This window comes from Daphnia magna, linkage group LG1 (assembly GCF_020631705.1).
Source record: "Daphnia magna isolate NIES linkage group LG1, ASM2063170v1.1, whole genome shotgun sequence".
Classification (NCBI taxonomy): Eukaryota; Metazoa; Arthropoda; class Branchiopoda; order Diplostraca; family Daphniidae; genus Daphnia; species Daphnia magna.
In genome coordinates, this window is record NC_059182.1 from 18,972,121 (window position 1) to 18,986,084 (window position 13,964).

General features: G+C 41.2%; 6 protein-coding genes across 6 annotated transcripts; 5 read left to right on the forward strand and 1 right to left on the reverse strand.

Annotated features, from left to right (window-relative positions):
• The first annotated feature begins 1,201 nt into the window (after positions 1 to 1,201).
• Positions 1,202 to 2,671, forward strand: LOC116935295 (fatty acid-binding protein, heart). Its single transcript, XM_032942632.2, has 4 exons — positions 1,202 to 1,358; positions 2,070 to 2,088; positions 2,163 to 2,418; positions 2,517 to 2,671. Exons 1-4 carry the CDS (start codon positions 1,292 to 1,294, stop codon positions 2,565 to 2,567), a joined length of 393 nt encoding a protein of 130 aa, XP_032798523.1. The 5' UTR covers positions 1,202 to 1,291; the 3' UTR covers positions 2,568 to 2,671.
• A 1,331-nt stretch (positions 2,672 to 4,002) lies between these two features.
• Positions 4,003 to 4,856, forward strand: LOC116935274 (14 kDa fatty acid-binding protein). Its single transcript, XM_032942616.2, has 4 exons — positions 4,003 to 4,165; positions 4,252 to 4,427; positions 4,514 to 4,618; positions 4,705 to 4,856. Exons 1-4 carry the CDS (start codon positions 4,087 to 4,089, stop codon positions 4,753 to 4,755), a joined length of 411 nt encoding a protein of 136 aa, XP_032798507.2. The 5' UTR covers positions 4,003 to 4,086; the 3' UTR covers positions 4,756 to 4,856.
• Positions 4,857 to 5,843: 987 nt separating this feature from the next.
• LOC116935091 (14 kDa fatty acid-binding protein) lies at positions 5,844 to 6,841 on the forward strand. The gene is made up of 4 exons (XM_032942472.2): positions 5,844 to 6,015; positions 6,155 to 6,330; positions 6,443 to 6,547; positions 6,631 to 6,841. Exons 1-4 carry the CDS (start codon positions 5,937 to 5,939, stop codon positions 6,679 to 6,681), a joined length of 411 nt encoding a protein of 136 aa, XP_032798363.2. The 5' UTR covers positions 5,844 to 5,936; the 3' UTR covers positions 6,682 to 6,841.
• A 957-nt stretch (positions 6,842 to 7,798) lies between these two features.
• Positions 7,799 to 8,634, forward strand: LOC116935072 (fatty acid-binding protein). Its single transcript, XM_032942458.2, has 4 exons — positions 7,799 to 7,958; positions 8,028 to 8,203; positions 8,295 to 8,399; positions 8,477 to 8,634. The coding sequence occupies exons 1-4, from the start codon at positions 7,883 to 7,885 to the stop codon at positions 8,525 to 8,527; spliced, it is 408 nt and encodes a 135-aa protein (XP_032798349.2). The 5' UTR covers positions 7,799 to 7,882; the 3' UTR covers positions 8,528 to 8,634.
• Positions 8,635 to 9,634: 1,000 nt separating this feature from the next.
• On the forward strand, positions 9,635 to 11,143 carry LOC116935058 (peroxiredoxin-2). The gene is made up of 7 exons (XM_032942445.2): positions 9,635 to 9,788; positions 9,853 to 9,919; positions 10,176 to 10,317; positions 10,383 to 10,518; positions 10,612 to 10,740; positions 10,801 to 10,906; positions 10,978 to 11,143. Exons 1-7 carry the CDS (start codon positions 9,765 to 9,767, stop codon positions 11,061 to 11,063), a joined length of 690 nt encoding a protein of 229 aa, XP_032798336.2. The 5' UTR covers positions 9,635 to 9,764; the 3' UTR covers positions 11,064 to 11,143.
• LOC116935051 (sulfite oxidase) lies at positions 11,060 to 13,444 on the reverse strand. The gene is made up of 7 exons (XM_045173838.1): positions 13,221 to 13,444; positions 12,816 to 13,156; positions 12,489 to 12,759; positions 12,101 to 12,424; positions 11,823 to 12,025; positions 11,539 to 11,739; positions 11,060 to 11,463 (listed from the first exon to the last, which is right to left on the reverse strand). The coding sequence occupies exons 1-7, from the start codon at positions 13,310 to 13,312 to the stop codon at positions 11,165 to 11,167; spliced, it is 1,731 nt and encodes a 576-aa protein (XP_045029773.1). The 5' UTR covers positions 13,313 to 13,444; the 3' UTR covers positions 11,060 to 11,164.
• Positions 13,445 to 13,964: the final 520 nt, after the last annotated feature.

The following is a 13,964-nucleotide window of genomic DNA, read 5'->3' on the forward strand; positions in this document are numbered from 1 at the left end:
TCGCATCATTTCGCCCACCGTCAACAACCACCCAATGGAAAATGGAAACCCTTTTTTGAAATTGGATTCGGTAGCCGCAAAAAAAGAAATAAATAAACCAAAAAAGAGGGGAGTCGCTTAACATCTTAATCATTTAAAAATTGAAAGTAAACTCAATTGTATCCGAATAAAAGTCTGACAAAGACTAATAAGAGGGTACATAGGTAAAAGATCGTTTGCACGCGTGTGGGGATAACAGTCAAAACTAAAGTCCATCAAGTCAAGGCAGCAGAAAAATAACCCTATTGACACAAGATAATATCGAATAAGGATCAGCATTATATTTGACTAAAAAAAAACCCGTTAACGTATCGCAAAGATTATAGCTGATTCCGCAGCCCAAAGAAACAAACGAATTGCCATTGGCTTGGCTGTAAATCTTGACAAAAGTCAAAAGTGCGGCATATGGTACGAGCGCAATGTCTGAGGATCATGGACACCACACCCTAAAACACAAAAAGTAAACACTACGAGACGGGACAGACCAGCAAAGAGAAATAGTCCAGACGCCATTATTGAAACTGTGGCTAGGTTACTTTTCTTCGTTGCATAGACTATAACGGCTTTCGTCGTCCAGCTTCTATTCTTTTTGGCTTTCTTAAACATGTTCCCGATGTTCCTTGTAGCTTTTTTAGAAACTCGATTTATTCGATTTAAACTTTATCCGTTGACGCTGCATAAATCTGGACAATTATGCTTCAACGCTGACTCTTACTGTATGCTGTAGATATAGAAGAAACGACAAGCCATTTAAAGATAAGGCGTATAGCAACAGAGTCATGTTGGGGGAAATTGAATTGTGGATAATGGACAAATATTTTTACTTCAGAAGTATAGAATACAGGAAAAATCAATGCCTTCGTCTCGGTTCTTTTCCCCCCGCGCCGTGGTGTGCATTACAAGGTAGCCTATTAGGCCTATACTATATAGACTTTGGTACAGCAGGCTAGTCGACGAAGGAGGAAAGTTAAGAAAAACAAGCAGAAAAATCTAAAAATACAAAAGAGCTTCTAAATTTATCAGTTATGAAGATGTCTTATCATTGGGATCAATAGAGTTTGACGAGGACAACTATTTGAAAAGTGGGAGGAGTTATTGGAAGATGAGTTTCAAACGCATCTTTGGGGCGGAGGATTTGATCGCCGGTCTCGACTATAAGAGCTTTAGCCAGCCGTCAGTCAATGTTCGTCAAGTCTTTAGTCGATTTCAGTGATCCAACCTCTTCGCACGTCTTTCAATCCTCCCAATCATCATGTCTTTCTTTGGCAAGTGGAAACTGACTACTCAGGAGAACTTTGATGAATACATGAAGGCAATTGGTAATCATTTCTGAACTGTCCGTATAATCCAATTTTTGTTGTGGGATTATTTGATTGCTGATGCAAGGGTCAAAAGTCGCACGACATATTATAAGCTGTGTAATAGTCTCTAAGATCTTATAAACGTCTTATCTTTCTGTGTACATCACAAAGTCTCCCTTTTTTTTTTACAATTGGTAATTAGCCGTATATCCTTATTTTATGGCTCTTAGTTAAAGAAAAAGAAAGACAGTTCGTAGCTCAACTTGGTTTATTTCTCTTGGTCAAAGGATGCCGTACTACTTTAGTTTATGACTTTTTTTTTTGGTTGTTGCGTACACTTCATTTAATTCTTAATCATGAAGGGAAACAAAGTAAAAATGCAAATCCAACAAATTAAACAATTCCTATTTGTCGAGTCATCTTTTCAAGCGGCAGTCAACGCTCCACGTACGTTGACGACATATGGCAACTAACAATGTACTTAAAACAAATAAATCGCAACATGTCCTCGTTGTAAAGAAGACGTGGCTGATGTGCTAAAAGGAGCAAGCCTTTTAGTGTGACGTTTTGTGTTGTTTTAGTGTGTGTTTGTAAAAATAAAATGCCATTCTCCAACATCGTGTGATGCTAGATGTCTAAGATGCTACACAATGTCAACTGTTAATCATCAGCAATGAATTGATTTAAATTTTATTTTTTATTTTCCCCCATGGCATCGTCTCGTTTTAGGTGTCGGCATGGCCAACCGGTAAATATCGATCTTTTTTCATTTGACGTGATGAACATCAACGTTCAATCTTTGTTTCCTTGTATTGAATATAGTATGCTGGCTAAGGCAGCCACTCCCCAGGTGGAGTACTCTGCCGATGGTGACAACTGGACCGTCGTCACCACCGGCCTGAAGGACACCACCGTCAAATTCAAGGTGGGAGTTGAACAGGACGATGAGACCACCGATGGTCGTAAAGTGAAGACTGTCTACCATTTGGAAGGCCCCACCAAGTTGGTGCAAAAGGAAAAATGGGACGGCAAAGAGGCCACTCTCGTCCGTGAGGTCCATGGCGACGAACTCAAAGTGGTAACATGATATAGGCCTCTTTCGCCTTTCATTTTGCTATTCATTTTTAAAGAATGATGCATGGGACTAATATTGCCTCGTCTTTATGTAAAATGCAGACCATCACTTTGGACGGACTCGTCTGCACCCGCAACTACAAACGCGTTTAAGTTTTAGACGTGTCATAAGAGACAAAGATATATCAAATGTAAAATGCCTTGTGTGTATAAAGAAAACATCCAATACACTCACACCGCTGTATAACTAAAACAAATAGCATATGTCCTCATTCTTTCTGTGTGTTTTCTGATGGCACAAAAGTAAAAGTTGGTTGTTCTAGCCCAACTCGAGATGTATATAGGCTATCGCCTGTAGTCTACTATTGTTGACGTAAACTCTTATCGTTTGGAAAGCAGCACTCTATCGGCTTGTTGTACAAACAACCAACAAAAGCTTGGTCGTTTTCATTACAGCCTACTCGTCGAAACACACGTACAAGCAGATAAAGGTGGATTGATGACTCCATTAGGCGATATTGGCGTTCAATCAGGAAAGCGTACGGCGTTTCAGCGCCACCTAAAACTCGCAGCAGCGCAGATGAAATGCGAAATTTGAGAACGTCGACAATAAAACTGTGGTGGGCTGGCCGATCCAGTCTATAGCTACGGTAATAGGAGATGGTACATAGAAAAGAACTGTGACTGCTGTACTGCTGCTAGTCTTGTTGCTAGGTGCCTCTTGTTTACAATTGCTCAGATAAAGACGCAATACTGTGCACTGCAAATTCGGTTGAAAGTCCGGCTCGTCCCCCTCCCCAAAGTGTCTAGACGCTGGAGTTGCATTTGGAGACGAATCCAGTGCATCGACGATAAATGAATAGACGTTGTACACTTGGCCTGAGCTACAAGTGGACTCTTAAATGATATATCTATAGAAAAGACAAGTTAACATTTTTTGTTTCGATAGGGAAGGAAGTTACCCATCAATCAACTATAGATGATGTTTATTAGATCTCAATGATTTCTGCCTTGATTGTCATTTGATACTTTGGAACACTGACACAATGTGTTCGTCGCTCGCCAACATCTCGATCGATATGTACAACATGCAGCAGGTCTAAGTCCAATATACTACTGGGTCTGATACTTGTATGTACTCTACCTCTGCTCTACCTAATGTGAACGAACAGACAACGAATAGACGGGAAAAAAACTGACGGTACAGAAAGCAATGCCTTTCGCTAACCAGTTCATTAGGCACAAATACATGTTTAAAACTTCAAAAGGATTAAAAAGCCAAATTTGCCTAACGCAATATACTGCGTTTCATTTAAGCAAACACTGAACTTTCCCTTAAAAAGAAATATATAAAATAAAATCTCTGTCACCATCACAAGGCAAACTTTGCTTCGTGCCCTTTCGTTCTGATGACGTGCTGCAGCACCATTCGTCAAACTACGATATAGGAGGATCCAATCGACAAGCAGAGAAGAAAAAAAAAAAAACAATCAGCAGGTGGTCTGTCACGCTGCTGTCGGCGATAAGGAACGAGTTTTAAAATCGATGCCGTCCAGCTGATTGGTGATGTATTGATGGCCAGCTCATATAAATAAAGGCGTGCAATTGTCTTTCCTTCACTCAGTTCTTTGGCTTCTCATCGATCTTGTCTACTCCACTAAACTCATCCAAAATGGTGTTTGAAACAACCGGCAAGTACCAACTGGTCAACGGAGATGACGACAACTTTGAAAAAATCATGCAAGCCGTCGGTAAGTGTCTTTTTGTTTCAACAACTATAGACTGGCAAGTTTATGTATAGTTCAAACCACTAATCGATGATGATGGTGGTCATCAGGTGTGGCTGAGGACAAGCGCCAGAGGAGCCGCACTTTGAAGCCCATCATGGAATTCTCTCACGATGGCGACCAATACAAGGTGACTGGATCGGCCGAAGGTATTGCCGAACGCACCAAGGAATTCGTCTTGGACGTCGAACAGGAAGACGTCACCATCGACGGACGCAAAGTCAAGGTACACACACACTTATACTAACATTTCGGCTGATCAACCGATGAGAAATTCATCTTCATGAACGAATGTTGAACGTTGCGATACAGAGCACTTACAAGCGTGACGGCAAAGTGATGGTCCAAACTGAGATCCAGGAAAACGGCATGGTTGTCGTTTACCATCGCGAGATCAAGGGAGACGAGATGCATGTGGTAAGTAGTGACAAGTCAGCTAGCCTAGCCTACATCCGTGCAAATGCAAGTGATAAATTCTTAATTAATTGCAACCCCGTGAACAGAAAGTCACTTGCGGCAACCTAGTCGCCAATCGCCTCTACAAGAAATTGTAATGCCGCTGCATCTTGGAGGACGAAATGATGCCGACAATGATTGTACATCCAATAAGACGTCAGTGATTGTGATTTCCAATAAATCATTGCGTTTTAAACCATGTCGTCTGTTCGTTATTGATGCCTTAAGTCATAGACGTATTTCTGTAAAATAGAAAGCGTCGTTCAAAGTCTTTCTGCTTAAACGGGGGGAGAAAGGATTCGCCATGAGCTAGAGGGCATGTCCTGTTTGATGTACAAGTTCCAGCAAGTCATGTTGTGTGTTAATGGCCATGGAAAATCGGTTGGAAATGAGTCAACACCAGCATTGCAGTCGTATAGACACCAAGACGTCCAACCTCATTACCAGGTGCCAGCATGAGGACATGGATTGGACATCAGCAAGAATAACGTGACGCATCAATTTGAGAATGACTTCAAGGATTTTCGGCAGGAAGCATAAAACAATAAAGCGACTAAACGTTAGCAGTATGCAATATGTAATGTTTAATGTATAGACTAATGATCTTGGGATTTTCCGAATGGCCACAAGTCACTCGCTGTTGTCACAAAGTTCAATCCCTATATTGTTTATCGCCAGTACCCCACCTCGCTCAGTTCTCGCGTAGGCCGTAGGGTGACGGTTCGTTGTGCAGACATTAGCCCCATGCAGCAGACGCACACCGTTTCATTATGCAATGGTAATATGCTGCGTTTTCACTATGATATCTATATCGACGCAGACTACTAGGCTTCGCGTGCGTTTGTGTTGATTTATTTGGGCAGCACTTTATAGCCAAGGATTTGTCTAATCAACTTGTAGCAAGCGGTTAACAAAACCTCCTATAAAATCTTGTTTCCTAATGTAAGACTTTGACTCCAAAATGACAAAGAGACCCAACTGTTTAATGACGTAGGCTAAGCGTATGCACAATTCCATGGCAGTCGTCTGCTATTGGAACATTGTACTTTTTTTACAGCGCCTAAGTCCAGCACAATTGAGCTTGGATTAATGAAACAATCAGTTAATGAACATTATTAGTCATTTTCGACAATGATAGCGCGTGGTTCACTTTAGCCTTCGAATTCATATAAATAAGGCGCTTTTCCCTCATTCAATCACCAGCAGTGTTTTGTCTTCTCGACTTACTAGTCTATTCTTTACCTCTGCCAACCAGCCGTTTCAACTCGAAAACAAGAAAATGGTGTTTGAAACAACGGGCAAGTTCCAACTAGTCATTGGAGATGACGACAACTACGACAAAATCATGGAGGCCGTCGGTAAGACAAACCCATTCCAATTTCCCATCAATGCCTAATTGCCTATGCTTATATGTATACAGACCTATTGCACGCTTTTTATGTAACGCTATTTTGGGAATCTATAATTGTTGTTGATTTTCATGTGGATCGAATAAAGGCGTCCCTCCGGAGAAGCGCCAAAAAGTTCGCAGTTTAAAGCCGATCGCCGAGTTCTCTCACGACGGTGACCAATACAAAGTGACTGGATCGGCCGAAGGCTTCCCTGAACGCACTAAACTCTTTATCTTGGACGTCGAGCAGGAAGAGACCACCATGGATGGACGTAAAGTCAAGGTACTGTTTATAGAATCCAGATCGCCTATCAGAATCGTATAGTCTAACACAGTCACCAGTAAATTAAATGCGATTCATTTTCTCTGGACATGCTGGCCTATTACGTATATAGAGCACTTATCGACGCAACGGAAAGAACATGGTCCAAACCGAAGTGCAGGAGAATGGCATGGCCATTGTCTACAACCGGGAAATCAAAGGAGACGAGATGCATGTCGTACGTATATATAGCCCACGTATATTATTATTGCTAAATATGCATCAGCAAATGGGACTTTTTTCGTGAACAATGTCATGCAGAAAATCACCTACGGTAACCTGGAAGCCAATCGTGTCTTCAAACGGCTGTAGATTCTGTTCATGGATCAACGCTGCTGATGGGCCTTTCCAGAGCAAGAAATTGTTGGCAAGTTAGTCAAACCACTATAGACGTCACACACAATCCAAAAAGAAGTTGCTAAATTTTAAACGATTGGCTTTTTGGAATAACGAATACACTTTTTGCCTGGCATATTACGATTACGGATTACTCACTGTCTCTAATTAATATTATGTAAATCGTTATATGGTAGACTATACAGTCAAACTAGTTTGATGGCCTGACGTGGCAGGAACGATGCTGGGTGCTTGGGCCCCTATTTTTGTAAAACATTTCGTAAGGGCCGGTAAGGGCATAGCCGGATAGGGTATACGGTAAGGGAGACTAATGCAGCTTTCGTTCCGTTTGTTCCTTCACACCATTCCCCTCGTGCTTTACACATTAAGCTGGTCCTTCTTTGTGCAATACTTCTCCTATCCTCGCGTGATGGAGTAGATTAAATAATGACAGGTGAGATACGATAGCAAACTTGAAACTTCACGTTGTTTAGCATGTAAAAAAAATGTTTTAGTTGGACACGGTTCACTGCTTTTGTTTTTAATTTCCATGAAAAATGTGGCCGGCTACCATGGTAAAGAGGATAATAAGGTCTTTTGTTTGCATGTTGACATGTAAATCTTTTAACGCGCTGTTCTATATAGCGTGTGGAAACGAAGCAGCAGCACCGCATATTATACAATAATACGGCATGCATAACATATAGTTGCTACGCGTGCATATCGCATAATCGTATAAGTGTCATATGGAATGCAAAATGTTGCCGCTATAAACGCCGTAAAATAATAAAAACGTAATGCAAGCTAGTGAGACCAATGATGAGAAAGATAAGTTAGACTCCTAATCTCGAGATAAGCACAACGTGTAAAGGTATTTCGGCAACCAAACCGTCACAACGCTCTCGACAACGCATCATGGACGCCTTCAAAAGATGACGCAATTACCGCCCTGCTGACGGTGTACTGTATATACATTAATGATCGCTGTAAAACATGAATTAAAATTGCGTTTAAATGAGGTTGATATGAAGCACGTTTCTCCGTTTTTACTGCCCGTTGTAAACGGCCGTGTTCCTATATATTCAGGTGACTGGGCAGCTCATTTGCGACATCAGCACCTTTCGAAAAGAGTCACTTTCTTTGTAATAGAACCGATTCCTGTTTCTGTTCCCACAATATGGCTGAATTGTCTGGCAAATTCCAACTGAGCGATGCTGACGAGGAGAACTTTGACAAGATCATGGCAGCCGTCGGTAAGTTTGCGAAAGAAGTTGGCTGATTGGTATAGGCCTATAACTAGGCTACGTATGTCAATTTTACAGGTGTAGCGGAGGAAAAACGAGCCCGAGGACGAGCTCTTCGACCGACCGTTCAATTTTCACGAGCCGGTGACGATTACACCATGCTTTACATCACAGGTGATGGCAGGGAACTTTCGCATGTCTTTCAACTGGACGTGGAACGTGAAGAAACAACCATGGACGGACGAAAAGTCAAGGTACAGATCTATCTACTTCGGCACTCGAGTTGTCCATTTTTTATCCAGTTTTGACATTCGTTGCGAATGAATGTTGTCGCTTGATTCGCAGAGCACATACAAACGCAGTGGTAAGAATATCACCCAACACGAAAAGCAGGAAAACGGGATGGTTATCGTCTACGAACGTGAAATCATCGGTGACGAACTTCACGTGGTGAGTCCATCATTTCGTTCACCGTCTCAACATGAATTGCGCGTTTAGACTATTCCATATTTCGTTTGTTTCATTAGAAAATTTCCTGCGGGGATCTTAAAGCGCACAGGGTCTTCAAGAAGTTGTGAATGCCTGTCGAGATGACAAGTGTTGCTACGCTTGTTTTAGTTTAAAAAATCGTATTAGCCGAACCCCTCCTCCCTTGAAGCTAAAATACAAGAATTTTAAACAACTACAAATGGCATTGCTTTTCTGTTTATTGACTGTGTAGCTACAGGTCCACATGGTAAGTTCGGCATCAGATTATTTACATCACGTCGAGTCAGCTGGTCGTTTTTCCAACGGGATGACGGCGCCAGTAAGTGTGTGTGTGTGTGTTTAAGACTGATGAAGGTGCTTCCACACCCTAATGAGCTAACACTCTGGTTTGCTATCTCGTCTTTGGTGATTTTTCTAATCCTCGTTTCCTCGATAAGGAGCGTGGAGAACAAATATGCAGATAGCAAGCAGGCACACGCGCACGTACACAGCTATGAAATCTAAAAGGACGCAACATAATGGCTGCCTTGACAGAACGTTTCAACAAATAAACACTGCTAATAATGTGATACCTGCCGTTGATGGGGAAAAGGGACAATACAAGTTTCTAGTAGATAGCAGTAGATAACTATATAATTTTTTATACCATAATAACGTTATTGACAACAAACACAGCTGTTGGTAGGTAGGTTTACCAGCAAAACTGTTAGGTCAACTTCTTGATTTTGGGGCTAGAGAAAAACGTAAAAATGAAGGACGAGTATTGGTAATTTGAAATTTTTTTTATTTCGTCCAGTCTAGCTATCAAACCGCAACGAAAAGAAAACCAGATAGAATAGCGCAAGCAATTCGAACATAGAACTACTCAAATTATAGACTACAATACTTTTAAGTTTTAACTTTAAAACCAAACATGCTCAAATTCTACTTATAACTTAAAAACTGAATTGGTTACGCCCAATCTGACCTGAAATTCAAAATCGTCATTCAATTTAGGTCAAAATGGTCAAGTTTGGTCAAATTCTGAGACATGTCATAATTTGTTCAAAATTTGAAAAACAGCAAAGGGTATAGCCTTCCCACTTTTATGATTTTTGATCAAATCCCAACTTTGGCTAAAAACACTTGATTCCTGCTCAAAATTGAACGAGGATCACGAAAATAAGGGCTGTTTTGAAGTAAAAACCAAATTGACGACCGGTCATCGGCTAAGCTTAGGCAATGTTGCTTTGTTGTCATTAGATTAGGAGCAGACGAAAATCAAAGTTGGCTCTAGTTCAACTACGTCTTGCTTTCGTGGTTTAGCTCGCAGAGAAAGTTTCAACAATGCAAACTGCACTTCGTTCACTGGTAAATTTTCTTCCAATGATAAAATTCGTTATCATGTTTCTATTCCATTTCGATACTCCATCAGGTTTTTGCTTTCCCCCACCGCACTGTGTTACCCAAGGCAAACCAAGCCCAGCGTTTTCTCCATGCTGGTATATGAGCATGCTTGTTTCGCAATTCCTTATTTTCAAATATTACTTCGAAGAGTCCATATTTTGTTCCATTGTTTTCTTTATTTGAAACACTTTTTAAAACTGGCATTATTCTGTGCACATCAAGCTATCAAAAATGTTTTCATTGACTTGTTTATTTGATTGCCATTTTTCTATTAAATGTGATTCCATACATGGATTACATAATATAAATTAATTTTCAGTGCAATTCAATGTTGCTAACCTTCCTTGGTAGGATCGAGACTCCTGGCAGCTCAAGTACAACATCCAGCTCCAGATTTCCGGGCAACTGCTGTCGTTGATGCAACCTTCAAGGAAATTGGTCTTGCAGACTACAAGGGGAAATACTTAGTACTCTTTTTCTACCCTCTTGATTTGTAAGTTTATCCACATTAACATGAGTTTTGCATTATTTAAATTTTTTCTATTCCAAATTCTTCAGCACATTTGTTTGCCCCACCGAAATCATCGCATTCAGCGACAGAATTCACGATTTCAAAGCCCTCAACGCCGAAGTAGTTGGTGTATCTACAGACTCGCACTTTAGTCACCTTGCCTGGATCAACACTTCACGAAAGGTAGCTTTTTGGTTTTCAAACGTGAACAGTTAACCATTGGTACATTCTCAACTGTTTAATTCGAATATTAAGTATGCATTTGATTTGCTTTAGGAAGGTGGATTAGGTGGTTTGAACTATCCATTGTTGGCCGATTTCCACAAAACGATCTCGCGTGATTATGGCGTCTTGATTGAGAAAGCTGGCATTGCTTTAAGAGGACTCTTTATCATTGACCCCACGGTAACAGATTCCTGTAAATAATGATGTCAACAATTTCGAAACGCAAAACCTTGCTTGCAGGGTGTTGTGCGCCAAATAACCATCAACGACCTCCCAGTCGGTCGTTCCGTTGATGAAACTCTAAGGTTGATCAAAGCTTTCCAGTTTGTCGAGAAACACGGCGAAGGTATTGCAATAAGATGTAGTGTGGAAGAAAACAAAAATACGAAGCTTATTGATTGTTATTTACATCAACAGTTTGTCCAGCCAACTGGACTCCAGATTCTCCCACCATCAAACCAGATCCGGTCGCTTCAAAAGACTACTTTAACAAAGTTAATTGAAATTTCAAAACTTTGTACTAAGGCTCTGTAGGTTTTTAACAAGTATATATTGGGAAAAATACATCGGTTGTAACAATGAATATTCTTTGTTTCTGTCATGGTTAATTTTCTTCCACCAATACTTTGATTTTGTGATAGGCAACGGCCAGGACTCCCCGCATGTTCCAAAGATGTTCCATCCCTTCCGGTTGCGTGTTATAACTAGAATCAACCGCTCGAACCCAAATTTCCGTTTCTTGGCCTGTCGTTTGGACAGGCAAGTTGGCCTGCCAGCGGGTCCATGCCCACTGTTTACTTAGTTTGACTGGATCAAGGAGTTCGGCCACATGCCATGTCTTGCCCAAATCGATGCTGACATCAACTCGCACAATTCCGCGTCCACCACCGCTCCACGCAAATCCTATCGTTTAATCGATGAGATATAGTATGTATAATGTGAAGAAGTGAATTCTGCTTTTATTCGTTATTTGTGTACCTCGTAGATTAAGTTTGTCTTTTTTTAGTTTCACTTTCTCGCCGTCATGGGGTTCACACACAACGCTAGTCACCGGCATCTCCTGGATGGCTGGGGCTGTGGAGAAATCCACTTTGTCCCAATCCGTTGACGGATTGAAGCTTTTGTAATCACACTGTTGCCAGTGAGATTCGCTTTCATTTTTTGAAACTTCAATTCGAGCTATAAAAAATATTTACACGATGGCATTGAAAAAAAGAAATAATAATAATAATTTAAAAATAACAAATTGTCCAGAAACGTACTTAACCACTTGACCCAACGAGCACCAGTGGTTCCAGGTACGACGACCCGCAATGGGAAACCGTGATCGCGAGTAAGCGGTTCACCATTCATTTCATAAGCCAGAATGACATCTCCTCGAGGATCCATGGCTTTAGTTAATGGAATGGAAATTGCGTACGGTGCGTTAGTTGGATCTGCATCCAGCCCATCAAATTGCACATGCCTATAGGCCACATCCGTGTTTGTTAGATGTACTTTTCCTGCATTTGACCTGGTTCAATTATAGTTTAATGCCCACCAGTTCTCGTTCTCATCGCTATCCTTGATGCCGGCAGCAAGCAACACATCTCTTAGGCGAGCTCCCTTCCAAACTGCGTTACCTATTGCTCCTTGGCCCCATTCCAAACCTTTCGTGGGCTTGACGCGATTCATTTCCGATCGCCTGTTGCCTGAGCATTGCAGTGCGGCAGTAACACTGTGTGGAGCGTACGCTGTTTTCAACTGGTCCAAGTTCAAATTCAGGCTATGTTTCTCATCAAGGCCAATAACTTCTAAGGAGTAGTTGCCACTTGAAAGGTCGACATCTGGAACGGGAAAGTGGTGGCGAACGTAGAAAATATCTCTATAGAAAAGAAAAATCTGTCGGTAAAAAGAAATTTGATGGGAAAGTCATGACGAAGCACTACGTTGGTGTGATGAAGCTTTCTACCAGTAGAGAGCTCGGAGTTTCAGCATTGAAAGGTTTTTTTGTCTTTACTACTAGGACCGGATGCCGTCGAGGCTCATTTGCATATGGGTCATGCATATTTGCCATAGCCAAGTGTTCTTCACCTTTAGTCAAATTGCCAATTCTGTATTTTTCCATGAGAGCCAAGGTTCCAGGTTGCTGATGGATTGCATAGAGAGACCAGAAAGGCTCAACTGAGCCCCCAGCTCCAAGTAAAATCTTATTTCCTCCTGAAATATCTCAAATGAGCTACAAAGATCAAAGCAAATGACATGAAGAAGTGTACCAGGATGGATTTTGATAAATGGAGTTATGTCGTAGACACCACTCTTGTAACTGATCCATACACCAGTAGATTCATTGCAATGTTTGGCCACATCATCAGAGCTGTAAACAGGCAACCCTTCCACAAAACTTCCTGGTTCTCTTGCCACAGTATTTACCTCATTTTCTTTACTTTCATGGGCCCACACAGTGGGAATGTTCTTCTTGAAATAATAGTATAATCCAGCTACAGTGATGGCGCCAAACCCAGTGATCATCAGTCGCTTGGAATTCTCATAACCACTTTTATCATGGAAGTCATGATTGTTCGAACTTTGTGTACCATGTGACAAAGTTCTTATCCTGCAAAAAAACAAAAAATAGTAAATACCCAGATAAATTTTTAGCTAGCAAGTAAACAAATTACCAACTAGAATTGGCAAGTGGTCTTCTGGCTAGAGATTTGGAGAAAATGACACAACCCTTGCGAAACGGGTTTATCAGCACTTGACTACACATTGTTTAACCAGCCAAAGGGGTGTCTGTGATGTTCGGCACGTACGTGACTTCTGTAAGGCCATACGTAAAACGCAATAACAGGTAGGCTGACGTTACGATAGAATCAAGCGCCGCAGGCCCTCAGCAGTCAACCTAGTACGCAATAGTACATGCTGTTTATCCTCATTCCAACCTGTTGAGTAGACGGCCAAAAATACGAATCAAAATAGTAATGAAAAGAGAGGGAAGAATATCGCTTCTGCCTACGATTATGCGTACAAATAGAACATGTTTGAAAATCCTTTAAGTCTACGTTATCAAAGTCCTTGAGACGCAAAGTCAAACTTGGGTGTGAAACTGGAGCTTATTTATTTTGTTGTTGACTTGTTGATACACCGCATATCGCAATAGACCAGCATTTCAATATATAGTCTACTTTACTTTGTATCACTGTATTCATAAAGCAATCATATCTGAGTTGTATGTCATTAATCAGAGGAAGGCGAGAGACTGAGACGATCCGATGCTGAATCCGCAATCTGAAGGCTGCTTCGACGTAAGTTAAGTCAAATCCCATGCAGTCGTCCCATCCAGAACATGGCTTTTTGCTGTACGTTTGAACAGGCGAGAGAGAAAGACTTTTGTGGTCGTAACTGCTAATCAGCTACAATTA

Coding starts and splice junctions, on each gene's coding strand:
- LOC116935295 (XM_032942632.2), top strand. CDS start 1,292: ATGTCTTTCTTTGGCAAGTGGAAACTGACTACTCAGGAGAACTTTGAT. Junction 2,419..2,516: donor ATGGCGACGAACTCAAAGTG/GTAACATGATAT, acceptor TGTAAAATGCAG/ACCATCACTTTGGACGGACT.
- LOC116935274 (XM_032942616.2), top strand. CDS start 4,087: ATGGTGTTTGAAACAACCGGCAAGTACCAACTGGTCAACGGAGATGAC. Junction 4,166..4,251: donor AAAAATCATGCAAGCCGTCG/GTAAGTGTCTTT, acceptor GGTGGTCATCAG/GTGTGGCTGAGGACAAGCGC. Junction 4,428..4,513: donor TCGACGGACGCAAAGTCAAG/GTACACACACAC, acceptor GTTGCGATACAG/AGCACTTACAAGCGTGACGG.
- LOC116935091 (XM_032942472.2), top strand. CDS start 5,937: ATGGTGTTTGAAACAACGGGCAAGTTCCAACTAGTCATTGGAGATGAC. Junction 6,016..6,154: donor CAAAATCATGGAGGCCGTCG/GTAAGACAAACC, acceptor GATCGAATAAAG/GCGTCCCTCCGGAGAAGCGC. Junction 6,548..6,630: donor AAGGAGACGAGATGCATGTC/GTACGTATATAT, acceptor AATGTCATGCAG/AAAATCACCTACGGTAACCT.
- LOC116935072 (XM_032942458.2), top strand. CDS start 7,883: ATGGCTGAATTGTCTGGCAAATTCCAACTGAGCGATGCTGACGAGGAG. Junction 7,959..8,027: donor CAAGATCATGGCAGCCGTCG/GTAAGTTTGCGA, acceptor TCAATTTTACAG/GTGTAGCGGAGGAAAAACGA. Junction 8,204..8,294: donor TGGACGGACGAAAAGTCAAG/GTACAGATCTAT, acceptor CTTGATTCGCAG/AGCACATACAAACGCAGTGG.
- LOC116935058 (XM_032942445.2), top strand. CDS start 9,765: ATGCAAACTGCACTTCGTTCACTG. Junction 10,318..10,382: donor TTTTTCTACCCTCTTGATTT/GTAAGTTTATCC, acceptor CAAATTCTTCAG/CACATTTGTTTGCCCCACCG. Junction 10,907..10,977: donor TGTCGAGAAACACGGCGAAG/GTATTGCAATAA, acceptor TTACATCAACAG/TTTGTCCAGCCAACTGGACT.
- LOC116935051 (XM_045173838.1), bottom strand. CDS start 13,312: ATGTGTAGTCAAGTGCTGATAAACCCGTTTCGCAAGGGTTGTGTCATT. Junction 12,425..12,488: donor GAAAGCTTCATCACACCAAC/GTAGTGCTTCGT, acceptor TCTTTTCTATAG/AGATATTTTCTACGTTCGCC. Junction 11,740..11,822: donor TCGTTGGGTCAAGTGGTTAA/GTACGTTTCTGG, acceptor TATTTTTTATAG/CTCGAATTGAAGTTTCAAAA.